Genomic DNA, 16,261 nt, shown 5'->3' on the forward strand with positions numbered 1-16,261 from the left:
ATAATTTAAAGCGAATATTATGTACATTTCTTCGAAATCGTCGGGTACGCGTACACGACGGTCTTGTAATTCCACCTTCGATGCCACTTTTACGCGGAAACGAACAAACAATTTCGTCTATACATTCTCCGCATAATGATAGAGTTAACGGATCGTTATGCGAATCTCGATAGGGCCTCAAGCGAAATTATACATGTATTAGACATTTTCCAGGATAGTCGAAACATGCGTGTGGTCTATAAAGGTAGTAATAATCTGTACAGAATTTGCGACAATGTTTATCCTCCTGGCTATTTCTTCGAATTTCATTCTTAACTATAATTTGGTACTGTTTTGAATCATGTTTCTCAACCACGAGAAAAGGAAACGATAAATACAGTGGCCACCATGGAAGTATTCGGCCACCTTTTACGAATATATTATATTATTTATACGAGGAATTTCTAAATTTTAATGTCACTGTAATAAAAGCTGACTATCATGATTATATTTCTAAAACTTTATTAACTTGTAACTTCTATATTTTCAGATTAGTTTCAAATTCTTCCAATAAAGCTACTTTCAATATAATGTGTGTCCCATTACAGTGCTAATGGAATTATAAAATTAATTTTATATAATATATACAGTATATATGTAGATAAAAAGTTTTCCATGGTAACTGGTTCACATAATTTCGTGTGCCACCGTAGTTCAATTATAGATTAGCAATCTTCCTTGGTAGATCTATAGTTTTATGCTTCCCTGACTATGATAATGCTAGCTTCTCGTGTAAAGACTTCATTCGCCTTGTTCCCATGACGTTTATCCGCGCTCTTATTTTCTAACAAATTAGGTCTCCTCGCTTGATTTGTGAACATGTACACGGTGCAACGCGTTTGACAGTAAGCGATTTATATCAGTGCTTGCCTTGCCTTGTTACGCGGTTGTCTCATTCTTCTGTAGCACGTAATCGATTCAATCATCCTTCGCGATTTGTTGCGCGTCTTAGATTAAAAGCAATTTTCAATGTCGTTTCCTTTGATCCGATCCTGCGCCACTCGCCTCTTCGTGGAACCGGTTGAACGTTGTCGAAGTTGATACTCGTAACAGATAACTATCTCGCGTCTAGCCTGACTACACTTTTCTTGCTTCACTCGCACACGCACATGACTTTACACTTTCACATTTCACTTTACACTTTGAATATCAATTTTTGCATTCTTGACATAAGCTTTCGGTTTATTTTCAGCTCTTTGTGATGTATCTTATAAATATTCTGGAATTCACAGAGGACGTTGGAAATATTTCTATCATAAATCTTCTGAACATTAAACATGTATGATTTATAGCAGATTTTTTTTCCTTTAATATAATTGATAGCCAACGACAGGACAAAATTTAATGATATCAGTTTGTCAAATCCAAACTTCGGAAAAACGTTTCACATGCATCAACTTAATAATATGGCTAATTTAAATTGGACATGTCGTGGCATCATATTTTTAATGATTACATGTATCGCATTGTATAGAGACATTTAGTAGAATTTTACACAGGTAGTCACAGAAATCCACAATTAATCCACAACCAAAGGGAATCCACATAGGGTCAAAGATGAAATTCGCTTGATATCGACAGCTATGTTTAATATAAACAAGATGAATCACGCAACTGGGCATTATGCAATGTCTCCATTACAATCGCGATTGTCGTTTAGATATGTAATCCTGATCTTGATTGATCACCAAACAGTCTCGGATCTGCGTGCCTCGAATGTTAGCGGAATAACTGAATCTAACTGAACCATCGACGTCTGATTGCGTAGTTATATACCGAGTGACATTTAATATCGATTTTCCCGATAGATCGATCGTTCTTTCGTACAATTCTTGCTTATCCCTTTGAACTTTTTCGAATTCCAACGAACAAACATCGGTTGTAAGATAAAAATTCCTCAAGAATATTTTACAGGAATAAAGGTTGATTTGCATCGTCGTAAACGCGGTTATTACGAACGAACAATTAGGTTCGGGGAATGCAAACGATCAAAGATATCGGTCACGAACTTGATTTCTATAGCGATTCTCATAATGCCCTAAGCTTCAAATACTAAGGTTAAACGTGATTCTAGTACTAAGGAAGTCGTTCGACTCGGGATTCTTCGGTGAAATTCCTGGATACGAGGGAATATCCTCGCCAGGATTGGTTAGACATTCCATTGGGAGTATAAGAACGGTCGTCGATCTGAAAAATGATCCGTTTTAGCACAGAATAAAATGTTTTATCGCGTTACGCTGTTAGATCGCTTGGGCGTATCAGATCGTAGAATTTCTGCAGATTCCAACGATTCCATCGTGAGGGAACGATCGTCAGGTTCGTAGTAACGATTATGCACGCGTATGCATCATTCTAAATGAGCATCGGGATAAATAGTCGATAATCGTATGCGCACTTTCGCCGCGACGAAGAACAATGAGACTCGATGAACGCCTTGACCTAAACCGCCTCTCGACGTTGCCTGCGTACCGAGAAAATGTCGATCGAGAAGTACCTTCCAGCGACTATAAATTAGCCCTCCCCGTCGATGCTTTTCCCAGATCGTCGGATAAATCGGAAAAGAATCAACCGTCGTGTAATAAATTATCCAACGTCCGTAATTAAACAGAGACGAGATACCGAAGTGATAGTTGATGCAGGAGCAATAAAGTAGCATAAGCGCAATATAAATGTAAATAGGCGTCGCTATGAGAAACACGTTAGTATCTAATCTTTTGATTAGAGTCGTTTAGACCGTCCCTGGCAATTCCACGTTAATCAGTCATTAACGCTCGTAGATTTCTGCGCTAACGGTTTCGATCTATCTCAATTAATCGTGTGTCACTTAATAATCGAGGAAATAAAATAAAAATTAACGAATAGTTATTCGGCCATTCATTCGATGAAATTACATGCTTCGTTTAATAGGACAGTGTTTTCGCAAGATCGTCGCGTACAGAACGCTTTCATGAAGATACAAGATAAATTGTCCGCGGCAACGAGTCTGGTCGAAGTCGCAGGCAATTAGCATCCAGCCACGACTTGCCTCACTCCTGTTTGGGAGATGTACTGGCGTATCGTGGTCCAGAACATTGATCGTAGAACATTGTATTGACTGGCGATATCAGAATCGACAAAGTTATCGCAATGCAAGCGCGAGTAGTCTCGTTAATCACGATCCAGACGCCTGGATCGCGATCGAGCCGCGAGATCTCGACAGTGACACTCCGCGAGCTACCTCGCGACGCAGCTCTTTCTCTTCACGTCTACGATGCTGTGCATACTGTTACGGGTGCGCGTGTTGCCTAGCCAAACTGGCGTTGTAAATCACGCGATTATCTCGTTCGGGATCGTACCGATGATCGAGCAATGCATCTGAGACTTGGGCAACGGTAGCTTTACATTTGTCCGAATCACAGCGTGAATCTTAGATTAATCTCAGATCGATTTTCGTTTTGTTAATTGTGGTTATCGACGTTGATCTATTTACATATCCATCTGGAAATCAAATCCTCACTTTTATCATATTGTACACGTATGAGTACTATGAACGAAGAACTTCGATAGGAATCGAATGTAATTTTGCTATCTATCGTTAACTTGGTGTGATCTATCACTTGCTTGCAGAAAGATGATTGCAATCTTATTTCTTTTTGTAATTTTGTTTTCTAATTGTTCTCCTAATTCTTTTCCTTAGATGGGTGTTAATTTTTCGAAATATTTTAATTGACGCGATTAATGATACAAAACCTTAAGAATCTTTTTCGACACGAGGAAGAGTGAGAAATAAGAAAGAACCACTGTACGGTAGAATAGTTTCACGACTAAGAAATTATACGCTATCAAGCTTTATCGAAAACGTACGATCAATCTACCGAAAGCTATAGTTACTCCAATATCTCTAGTCGGAATATAACTGTACTTAAACCCTAATATGTATAATTACCACGCTATACGTTTATTTGCTCCGACCGAAGATATAAAAATCGCGTAATGTAGCACAAAAAATGAAGTACCAGTTACGATATGATAAATGTAGCGGTCACGCTAATGGAAATCTACTATTCCTTAATGATCCGTTTGATTAATCGTAACGTCGGATGTGACAACGCGTTAGACGAATTAGCAACAGGCTATCTCACTTTTCTCGGATCTCGTAATATGATAATTACACCTGGTGAAGAAGGACTCTACGGTTCCTCGTTCAAGGCGTCCCACTTATCGAAACGGACTAACCATTAATATATTCGATTAATCAACTCGAAATCTTAGGCAAAAGATGGCCAGAGGGACTCTCACTCGCAGTTACAATAACCTTTCCAATCTTTCTTCGACGAAAAGACGTTCCAAAGACTGATCGCCGCGGGCGAAGCCACTTAATTATCATGATTAACTCGATTAACTCGTCCTTCGCACCTGCCTCGTCTCTTCTTCTTCTTAAAAACATCCTGTTGGCCCCTAAAAATTCACCTGGTCTATAAATTTATTCGCTTAACGTAGCCTCTGATAGATGTCTGTGCTACTTTCTTTCTTCTTCTTTCTTTAAGTTGATGCACATGAGATGTTTCTTCGAAGACCACTCATTAAATTTTGTCCTATCGGTAATTTTTGAACTACATCGAAAGAGACGGAATTTGCAGTAAATTACGAACAGTAGCTACGAAAAGTATTTACACGTACCAGTACTCTTCGGTGAATCGTTTTTTTTTTTTTTTCTTTATCAGATCATAATATCAAATTTGTTTAATCGTACGATGCTCGGACATAATTAATTAGTATGTAAAATCTGTAATAAACATAGTGGTGTGCAAATGCTTATTTTAGCCACTGTATATCGATCGTTAAGAAGATTTATAATAAAAATGTCGAGACCTCATTGTGAGGACTGTTACGAATAGTTGATATATTCATATGACTTTTTTATGTGAATTTAAATTTGAAAAAAGAGCGAGATAAATGTTTTTGGGGACATAAATTCTGCATTTGGGCGAGACATTGTCCATTCCATTTAGATACTTTCCAGTGCATAAATTATTCGTAAAGGACCTGTAACTGCTTGCAAAAATTTCAGAAATTGAATTCTATAAACCATAGATCGACGAAACCTGTTAGTTACCGAGGAAATTCGAAAAATCGAATCCCGTGGAAATTATTTGGATTAAGGGGAATTAAAGTTTTATTCGAAAAAAACTTAAAATCCTTCAGGAGTAAAACGAATATAAAAATCTAGGATTTCACGGCTCAGAAACCTTTAGCGACGGTGATGAATACAGTTGGAAACGTGATACGCTTGGTACTATGCTTCGATTACTATTTTTATTCGACGCAATAACGGAGGACATTAAGCTAGAGGAACATAAATTCCCCGTGTCAAAAGGCGAAGGCAAACAAAATGGATTTTCCGTTTTTACGACGTCTTGAGAAAACGATCCTGTTCGACGGTTTCTCAGCTGAATAACTGTCCTTGCTTCTCGATTACTACTTACTCATTAAAGTGTCGCGGGACTCGAGGCGATCGCATCATTTTCATGTCGATAATGTCTATTACACTGCGTGGGACTTTACGATACTCAGTTGTTTACGCGATTGTATCGCTCGAGGGGAAAAATCGCGAGGAAAAATGATTGTACGTTCGATATTTATTCAATGCCTTTGTTGCAAAATCGCGGCTGGGAAGGATAGACGTCTGGACAAGCACATTGACTAATAATTAATAATCGACCAGCGCGTTGAATGGTTTTTCAAGTTAATATGGCAATGAGTTGTAATTATCTTATGTCAAGAAGATATATTGATGGAAAGAGTATGGTAAGATGGATATTATGTCAAGATTATCAAGATATTATGATCAAGATATTAACGGAACATTTTCTAGTTATCGTTGACACAAGAAATCGTCGAATCAAATTTTATCTTTTACCTATTCAGAGCCAACGTTGCGTTGTATTTATGTTTTCTAAATAGTATGCGTTCGCTCTTATTTTGTGGATTAAAGAGAATCTTAACAGATGAGGCAGAAATATTGCGCGCCATAATCAACCCTAATGAAATGTACGCGAAATATCAGCAGTTCTTTTTACTAACAAACCTCAACAAATATTTTTCAAGAATTTTGCTCTAACGGTGTTATCGCACATATCACTCAAGTTCTGCCCTCACATAAATCGTTTTTCTTTTATAAAGGCACTTGTGCTCCGCTTGAAACTTCTTACGTGTGCTGCAAAGGTGGCCAGCAATAGCGTGTTGTCCCCATTTTCGTCACGAACCCTCCAATTAAACCCGTAAATTGTAAGAAATTCTTAGTCGTTGCGAAACGTGAAATTTTTACATTAGTTCACCGACCCGTGAAGCCCAACAAAGGATTCACGAGAGAGTTCTCGCTCGTGACAGCAGATAACACCGTGACAAAGTAGTCGCAGCTTTCCTGCAACACCTGATACCTCGTAATTACCCGTGTCATCCTTAATTGGGTTATGCCGACTGCTCGCCGCGATCGCCGTCGTGTTTCGTGTCGGCCTTTTTCATCCGATCTCGCGTTACGCGCCTAACAAACGCACCGAAATAATCAACGTAATTTGCAAAGCGCGTCAGGCGTTTTCATTACTTCGTTTCTTCATATGTTCTTGACCCGAACAACGGGTTTCGCACTGACGCCGCTTTCTCGAATTCGTTTCCATCGTCTGTACAGTTTTTATAAATTAACTTTTCAAAAGAGCATAATTCTTTCTTTATTTGTGGGCTATATCGCGCGTATTAATTAAGTTCTTGCGATAACTGCCGGCTACTTTTAAGAAACACTTCGTTTCAGGAGTACGAGTTAACGAGGATATTATTTAAAATTGTGTAAGTTTTCGTTCGTTTGGCAGCCGAATCGACCGTTATTAATTTTGTTCTTATGGTTATTGACAGCCGATTTTAAAAAAAATGGCTATCTTTTTAAAAAGATACAAAATAGAATTACAGGCATCTTGTGATCATTCCTTCGATTTGAAAGGAAGATAGCGATATGTATCTGGATTAAGTTGGGTGTGGTAGAGAATGGTGAAAGGAACGTTCTTTTTTTTTTATTTAAAAACTCCCGTTCTTATTTAACGACTAATTGAAAAATGAAGGGAGATATCCTAACATTAGCTTTATCGAAGCAGATACTAAACTAGTCAAACTCTGAACTATCAATTTGCTTACGTTACAGAATGTGTTATAAAACGATAACCGAGGGGTTAATAGTAAGTAGCAGTAAGTAAAAGGTTCGATTTCCTTTTTCGTAACAAAAATGTAAAAATGTATACGATTTTCCTTTCTTATCTTGACTGTTGAGAACGTATAATGAAATGAAAAGTGAGCAAAAAGAAACAAAGTACATCTTGTTGAGAAAGCTGCCAGAACAAGAACGCAAGCTCGAATGATTTACGATTCTTTGGAAGTCGTAAAGACATCAGCCATGGAAGACTAAAAGTTCTTACGGATATTTGAAAGAAAATTTACGGTGTTCTCTCGAGACTCGGTGGAGAATTAGTAGAGACGCAGTTGGGTTAATTGCGAGGCAAAATACGCAGCTTTTTCTATAAGGCCGGCACCAATCTTTGATATATCGTTGGTGATAAATTAGCGAAATTTCGTTCGATTACAATCTGGGAATAGCGTGCTATTATCTCATATCCATAACTAAATATCTTGAAAGCTCGTAAACGCTCGAGAAATTATTAGATTCTTTAAGGAGCAATTATTTAGTAAATCAGTCTTAAGGAATTCACGGTGCAATTATTCGCCAGGATTGCGTTGATTTCTGGCTTTCGACGAAAACAAAACAAGTATAAAGTCTACCAGTTTCGCATGGAATAACGTAAATGATCTTGAGACAACTTGAACGAAATTTTATGTTAATTATGATAATTAATTATACATACGATTCCGTGGAATCTACAAGTAAGATCGAATATATGTATGTGTAAATGCGAGGAACATAAAAAAGACAGACGGGCAAATATTTCGATCGACACGATTGAGCTGACCGAAGGAAAAAGTTACGGGTATTAATAATTAATTGCAAGTTCTTGCATTATTCGTTGGTTTATGATTGAAGCGAGCTGGAGAAGGATACGAAGAAATATGTTTCCCATTTTTTATAGGAGAACAGTTTTTAGATTCAGTACGTTGTCGATAGATCCTACGTTACCAAAATTATTTATCATAACATTAGAATATTAAAGATATAAAAATTGTATTTCTTAATCATTTTTTTTTACAAAACTTCGTCAATTTATCAGCTACTTTTGAAAGCCATCGTGTTCGGTCTTGACAGATTCCTTTCATTCTCAGCTATGTCATATTAAGATATAAGTTTTTAGTCAAAAGCGGAAATAAGAAAGCGAAGAAAAATTTATTTGTCGGATTATTTTTTCTATGAGCTTCGATTTCTTTCATCTTCCGTTCTCTATAATAATACCGATTCGTTGTTTTATGACAGTTAAAGCACGAATTAACATTTTGTTGTTTCAATTTCGGTGGTACAGTCGTAGTTTGTCATGTAATTTGCATAATTTAAAGGTTGGTTCGTGTTAAACATTATTAATTCGCGGCACGTAGTAATAAATATTAATTTTCGAGGGTTTAATTTTGGTTTCACTGATCGCACAAGCTGAAAATCGTTATATATCAATGCGACTGTCTATATTAAATTACTGACTTCGAATGAACGATGTAATCTTCGGTTAATTATCGGGTATCCCTTCAAAAAAATTTATCGGTATGTTCGAACATGTAATTTGCAATGCAACTTGAAGTCGAGCTACCCGAGCAACGAACAAATTATGATGAACGTTGTAAAAAGCAGACCTACAACGGTTACGATTACCGTTACGATTCTCTTACTTGTAATTTACGTCACTTTTTGTGTCGGGAAACTCGAAATACGTAATTTGTTAAATATTACAGAATTCCTCGGATTTTTCTGTCCATTATGTTAATACGCTTGTCTCGTACAATTTTTAATTTTCAATCATTTTTGCTTCGAATGTATCTATCTCTATAAACATTCGATAAGTAACTTATAATTATTGTTCGTATTAACCCTCTGTAGGAAAAGTGGATGGTTTACGTTTAAGTATAATTCTTCCTATTATTTTACATCTTAAGAAAAATCTAAAACGAGCACAGTGTAGTAATAACTACAAATTTCTCCAATAATTCCTCCAAAATTATCATACAATCTAAAGAAACCTTTGTAAAAACTCGTCATCGGATTACTTTACCGAAAAACGTATCTTCTTGATCTTCATGAATATAATATATCATAATTATGGATTTTTGTAATTTATTGTAGATTTTCTAATATTCCTAAACCTAAGGCGATAAAAATAACCTGTAGGAAGCTTCGTCGCTCCAAATTATACCACGAAAAAGGACACTTTGCTTCGCTTTATCGTCCGAAGGGAGGAAAGAACGTTGGAAAAATCCTTCTAACTTTATTCTCACGTTTCTCTCGAAATTCGAACGCTTCGAATCTCAGGCAAATACGATGCGCGTATGCAACTAAAAAGAATAGACTCGCGGACGATCGCAGCAGACTGCTTGACCGATCGTAATCGGTTTTTTTCAGTCGTATATCAGCGACAAGATTGGTTTCAGAAAATAACTCGCAGTCGAGTTATTCTCGACTCGAAGGCCGCGTGCCCGTTCCGTGTGGCACAATTGCACAATTGCGAATCTGTTCGATATCTATCAGCTGACGGGCAGCCCCCTTTCACCCGTGCACACCCCCGTCCAGCCGTTTTTCCCGTGGATATCGTCGCTTAGCCGCGATGGTTTTTTCGCAACGCGACTCGTTAGGATCTAACGATGCCGCTCTGTCGCTTGTGCAATCGATTGGTAACAGGTTCTGTGAGAGATTCCTTCGACTGTTTGGTGTTATTTAAGAAGATATGAAAGGGGAGAGTATCGAACACGTATCGATCTTATTGATCGTATTCTGGGTGTGGTAAGATTTTAACGAGCGAGTGTAGAGTGTTTGGAAATAGAGTTCAGATTAAGGATACATATTCCGTCTAGAGCAATATTTCGTAATATAGCGTGCGCGTGTGTGGCTCTGTATCTTCGTATTATGTTTCGATAGTTTCTTTTAAACGTTTAGCATTGTTTAAAAAATGGCCCAAGAACTGATACGTGTCGATTCTATTGATCATATCGTACGATTTTATTAATAACGTAGGATTTGTAATAGCATAGGGTGTTGGATGAGGCGAGGAATGTTCAGCTTAGATAGAGCGCCACTTCTCGATATTTTTCACGATGGAACTCCCTTTTTCGTCTCTTTTTTGTGTTCGTCTAGTTGTCCCTAAATGTTTCAGAAATATGGAATTTAATTTCTGATAAATAAATAGCGATATTACTTTTTTTAAATTACGCATTCACGTTTCAAACTCCTCTAGCTAATTCTAATAAAATTCCATTTTTATCATCTAAAGAAGCGTCTCGGTATTATCATAATCGAAGCGTGCTGCCATCTTGCAGAATGGTCACGCACCGAACTTACGATATCTTCTGTCTTCGTATCAACTTGTATTATGCACTAAAGATTCGAAAATCCAAAATATATCCCTTAAATCTTCTTAACAACTATTTCACGATCGAATATTTACGTACACGTGCGAGAATCACGATTAATATTTGAGAATTTCGACAAATATTGAGTTATAATATAAATATTGAGAAATAAAAAAACCGGACGAATTTACGTTACAAACCAATAGGACAAACACGAAAAACGATAAAAATATTGAAAAATCGGAATGTACTCACCTTCTTGCGATGCGGACAGCAGGACGATCCATTGCCCATGGTTCTTCCGATCTGCCAAAAAGCGAAAGAACCGAGCTACGCATCGGTTGACAACATCCCGACGCACCGGTCGCCTTTCTGAATTTCCGTCGCACAATCAACTCTTCTGTTCGTCATCGTTGCGCTGAAACCTGCTTCGAGAAAGTTGTCGTTTATTATCGCGTTGGTATTTAAGCCAGCTGGTCCATTGAAAGTTCAATCGCCCCCGTTAATCATCCGGTGAATCTTAACCAAATTACCTTCCGAAGAATCGTATCGTCGTACTCTTCTTCGGATTTTTCTTAAGTCTCAACCGTTCGTTTCGTCAGTCTCTTTGAAGTTTTCTCCTTTCTTCATCTTCCACTTCCAGTTCATTATAATATATCTAACGTTCTCTCTCTTTCTTCAGGTTTCTCGAGATTTTCGTCCGTCGCTTTTATCTATCTCTTCCAACTTTTCTTCTTTCGTCATCTTCCTCTTCGAGTTCATAACGCTATATTCAACGATTTCGAACGAATCGTACGATCTTTTCTCCTTCGCGTTTCTTCGTGTCTTCATTCGTCCATCTTATCAGCCGGTTGGAAATTTTCTCGTTTTCCCATCTTCCTCCTGGAATCCATAGTGTCTAACGATTTTCCAATCTTGCAGGCGAAGAGTTGAGACCGAAAGAAGCAAAGAACTACGATGAAACGACCGCACGAAACCGAGGAAGCCGTAGCAATGGAAGAGAACGGATGGGCTGACAGTAATACTCCGATAATATAGATTACTATGTCAGCTGTGCAACTCGTAAAAATATAAAGTTTCGTCGTGCAACGTCTCTCCGGGATCGACAAAGTCGGTGAGTCGAACGGAAAACTAGACTTTTCTTGATAAAAATCGGTTTCGAGTCGGCGATTCGTTCATTCGCTCGGTGATTTCTCTTTTCGGAAGCGTAACTTCTCTAAATCGCGGAAACACGTAAATTCGTTACGAGTCGTTGATCGCTGTGCATGTTCCGTTTCCTCGACTTTTCTCCTGGTTTCGATATGCTTTTTGGCGCCAACTGTGGACCAGTGTGGTTGTGCAGTTGAGCGATAACAGCTCCAGTTTTGACCTCTCGATACGGGAACGTGGAACCTCTAACGAGTGTCAAGAGGTTGGCCAAGTCGAAAATAGAATCTGACGTGTTACACAAGAATGTTTTTTAATATGGTCTCGACGTATGGTCCGCGCGTCTCGAACACGTCGATCGTTGCATTTCGCCGCTCGCTCGTCGATCCACGAGATTAGATATTTTCACAATCACGTAGAATCTTAATATATAATCGTTTGTTGCTACACAAACGTACAGTATGTCGATGTAGGAGATCGAGTTGAAAGAAGCATCGCGATATTTGAAATTCAAGTTGAAATATAGGCGCGAAGTTACAACAATTTTCTACGGTAAATGAAATTCGAAGCTTGTCGATCGTCACACTTCGCCGTTTATTTTTCTCGTTGAATCTGTAAAATATGAACGAGACGATGATCTATAGGATCGTAGATTCACGATCACATAGATTCTAAATGTATCACACAAACTGATATTAACATATCGAATCGATTTGAAGAATGTATCGCGATATTTGAAATTCAAATTCTACTTCAAATATGGCCACGGAGTCGCGACGTTTTCGAGTAAAAATTCAAGGCTCGCCGATCGTTGCACTTTAACGTTCGTAAAACGTCGATAATACGATAATTCGCAACCATAATCGAGCCGATAACCATACCGAATCTGGTTAAACAAAAAAGTCTCGCGGTCTGTTAAATATAAATTCAAATATTGGCGCGAAACGACTATCTTCTCGAAGAGCGATTAAAATTCGAGACTCGTGGATCACGATAAGAGAAAGAGTTGGTCACCGGATCGGCGTATTTGAAAAACTGCCACCGAAATTCGAGGAAAGTCCGCTTCCACGTGTTTACGCGTGCGCCAGCACACGGTACCAATATCCACGCGAGTCACCGCTTTATTTTCCACCGTTACATCACTGTCGTCAGCGTTTCACTGCCTTGCCCCCTCCAACGACAGTACTCGTAGTTTATCGAGCCTCGCGAAAACAAAGATCCACGCGATCCTTCCTGTCACGCCGTTCGCGACTGGTCTTTCCGGTTCCTCCATCGCTCCTCCTAGAGAATATACCAAGATTTATGGCATTCTCCACTTCCACGGTCCACTTTCCAGGAAGAATTTCTTCACCTTCGTCCAGAGTTCGTTATGGCGGGGAACAGAGAGACTCGACTTTGTACTCACGTGATTCGGGGCAAAGATTCCGCTCGTACGAGTTTCTAAATGTTAACAATTCTCTCCGAACTTTTAAACAATACACCAACGTTCGAAATACGTAGTTTTGTATCGCACTTATGTACACGAGGAATCTTAAACATTCGATCTTTTAATTTTCACTTTTCATATGTTCAGAATTTTGAAGCACAATATATATCGCGATTTGCAGTTTGTAATTTTATACATATACCATACACGAAGATTGTATATACGAAATCATAAACTTTTAATAAGCGAAGCACTTTCACAAGCGATATCGATCGACGAAGATAAAGTTTCTACGCTTCTTCGATCATCGATACAAAGAAACTTAATATATCATTCTCTTCGAATTTCAACACTATACAATGCTATTCAAACTGCGAAATATAATTTTCTATACGCGAGGAATGAGATCTCCAACGAGTCGAATCACTTTTTCAAATTCGTCAGCTTTTCGATTACGATTGATCGATTTACGAAAACTTCTTGGGTCGTCGATTCAAAGAAATTTACTAACTTCCTTCGAATTTCGAGGCAGCACGCTTTCAATTCACCACGATAATCTTCTGTGCGCAAAGAATCTCCGGGACAAATTTTCGCACAACTTTCGAGCCGCACTTTGGAGCTCAAACTCGCGAGGTTTTAATTCACGACTGATCGATGCATAAACACACTTGTTGGATCATCGATTCAAAATGGATTTCGCGCCCTTCGAGTGACGGAGAATGCGAGGACGAACGGATCGCGAAGCGTTCGACACATAACTGGCAACAGAGGTCCGTGCATTTCATTCTTGCGCAGCACGTGTTGATCGTAAACAGTCACTTGCGTCAGCGCGCGTCCCGCGGAAACTCGTTTTGTCAATGAAGCGATGAAACGCGTGAAAACTGGCGTCGTTAACGCTGCGAACAACCTGGCCGAGCGTCGTTTCCCTGGTCGAGACCGAAATAGACAGGCTTAAACAAGGAAATCGATCCTCTAGCCGTTTTCCGTGTCTCTTTTTCACTGTCCCACTGTTCCATGACGACGTTCGATCGACCAAATACCAGAGATGACACGATGGAATTTTCATGCGACATTCTGACGTAACGAAACTCGTTTTCGCGACACTTTGGCCGTACGTTGAGGCTAAATCTCACTTAAGTCGCCGCTCTTTCGCTATATCTGCAAATCGCTGACATCATTTCGTTCGTTTCGCGTCTTTATCGGTGGAATATTACGTATGTTTTTGTCACAGTCGCTTGGAAACGCTGTAGTTGAGTAGAAAAATGCGTTCTAATATCTGCTCTATATTATTACGTCATTGGTTTCAGATCGATAACCGACGTTGAGTGAATTTCTTAATGAAAGAGTCTTTCCTTAAATACTTTTTACATCTACGGCGATCGTAAAATTCTTAGGTTTTACACAAATTTTTCCTCGACGTTTTGTTCATGTTCCTATTAACAAGGTAGTCGTTTGAAAAATATCACGAGCTTTACTTTCTTAAAGACAAACTTATCGTTAAGAATGGACTACAACGCACCGTTCATGATTTAATTAAATATACTTCTTCCACTGTATAATTACGTAACACGCCTACAAACAAATTATCCGATAATTATAAGAAATCCTTGGCTGTTTCATGTTCTTCCAAAAACAGATAACAGTTAACAAAGATCGTATTTTCTCGCCTGGAACAAGTCAAACGAGCAACTCGCAACTCGTTATCGCATCAGCGCACTTAACAACTAGTCGATAATATTTTCCAACGATATTAGTTTCTATAGTTAGAAACGCGCCAGCACGTTCGATGAAAGCGATAGATTAAGAACTTGGTAGCACGCGATTCGATGGGCATACGCGGCAGTTAAAAACTGGTGAGCACGTAATCGAAAGAGAGCCAGAAGAAGACTGAAGAAACTCGAAGAAAGCCGGCTTCGAGGTTCTCCTCTTTCGCGCGACACGTACGTCGTTTCTTATCGTGTACCGCCTGTAAACATTGCTTATATGTATCATCGTCGTCATCGTCCTCATCGTCGTAGTCGTCCTCATCGTCGTAGACGTCGATATGCCGATCACGTCGATTTCAGGCCGGACCAGCGGGCCAAACGCGACCCTGGCTTCCGCTTTCGGTCACGGTGCGCAGCAATTTTGAAACGGTACTCTTTTCGACGAGAACAGAAACGTTAGAGAGAGGGAAACGAGGTCACCGGCTCGAAATTCGAGTCTTAATTTCTTCTTCTGAACGTAGTTTCTCGGATTAGGTGGGAATCGAAGTTGGGTTAGTATCGCAGAACAATGTTTTACGTGGAATCGAACGTTTGTCTGTCTTTTCTCTGTTTTTGCACGTTTTTGAATATTTACGCTTGTCAAGTGCACAAATATCCGCAGTTTTAAGATTATAACTCAAGCACTTACGAAACTAGAGCAGCGTTTATACGTTTAAATGTTATCGAATTTACGTGATTGAATTTCAATTCTCAAGATCTTGATTTACATCGTTACCATTCTCGTTTTGACGATTACAGATAATAACAGATACAAATATAGAGTCGACACGTTAAAAAACCGACTCAATAGCAAAGTGCTGAAAGATATTGCGCTACATCGTCAATTATTTCTCGTTATCTTCGCTTATACATCGAAACTTACCTCGAACGATCGGTTCTCCACTCGATAGATCCCGCGTACAGTTAATCCATGTATCGGCGAGTTCGATCGATAAATCTCGACGATCGGGCAAAATCCGTTACCTTTTTCAGCCAGCCAGCCAGATAGCGTGCAAAAAGGATGGAAAGCTGGAGAAGAAACCATGTAGATGTCCAGTGGGTAATGACATTAGCTGTAAAGAGAGAAAGGAAAAAGCCCAGAGGCCTGCCCACGTGTAATCTAAGACTCGCTTCCCTTTATCATTAATCAGCCTTGCAAACAGTTTCATTAGGTCTTATTATTTTCTCGGCTGTTATCTGTGACTCCTTAACAGCGTAACTTATGGCGTCCGACAGCCTGATTAGAATCTCCCTGGCTGTAATTTCTCCGCTAGCCGGTCTGCCATTTATCGTCAATGTCCCAACTGCCAATCGGTGTCGTGCGCGCCGATTGCTCGACTCGGAGACCTCCTTCAACTCGCCACTTGCAAAAGCCAAGACTTGG

General features: G+C 39.1%; 1 protein-coding gene across 1 annotated transcript in view; it reads right to left on the bottom strand.

The window, feature by feature from the left end:
* Nucleotides 1-11,485, bottom strand: part of Sarm (sterile alpha and armadillo motif) — a 135,904-nt gene extending 124,419 nt beyond the window's left edge. The window contains exon 1 of the mRNA XM_072000437.1: nucleotides 10,816-11,485. Coding sequence (XP_071856538.1) covers nucleotides 10,816-10,854 — 39 coding nt within the window. The 5' untranslated portion in view covers nucleotides 10,855-11,485. The remainder of the gene's footprint in view (nucleotides 1-10,815) is intronic.
* Between the last annotated feature and the right edge of the window lie 4,776 nt (nucleotides 11,486-16,261).

The sequence above is a fragment of the Bombus fervidus genome, chromosome 3, assembly GCF_041682495.2.
Source record: "Bombus fervidus isolate BK054 chromosome 3, iyBomFerv1, whole genome shotgun sequence".
Taxonomy (NCBI): domain Eukaryota; kingdom Metazoa; phylum Arthropoda; class Insecta; order Hymenoptera; family Apidae; genus Bombus; species Bombus fervidus.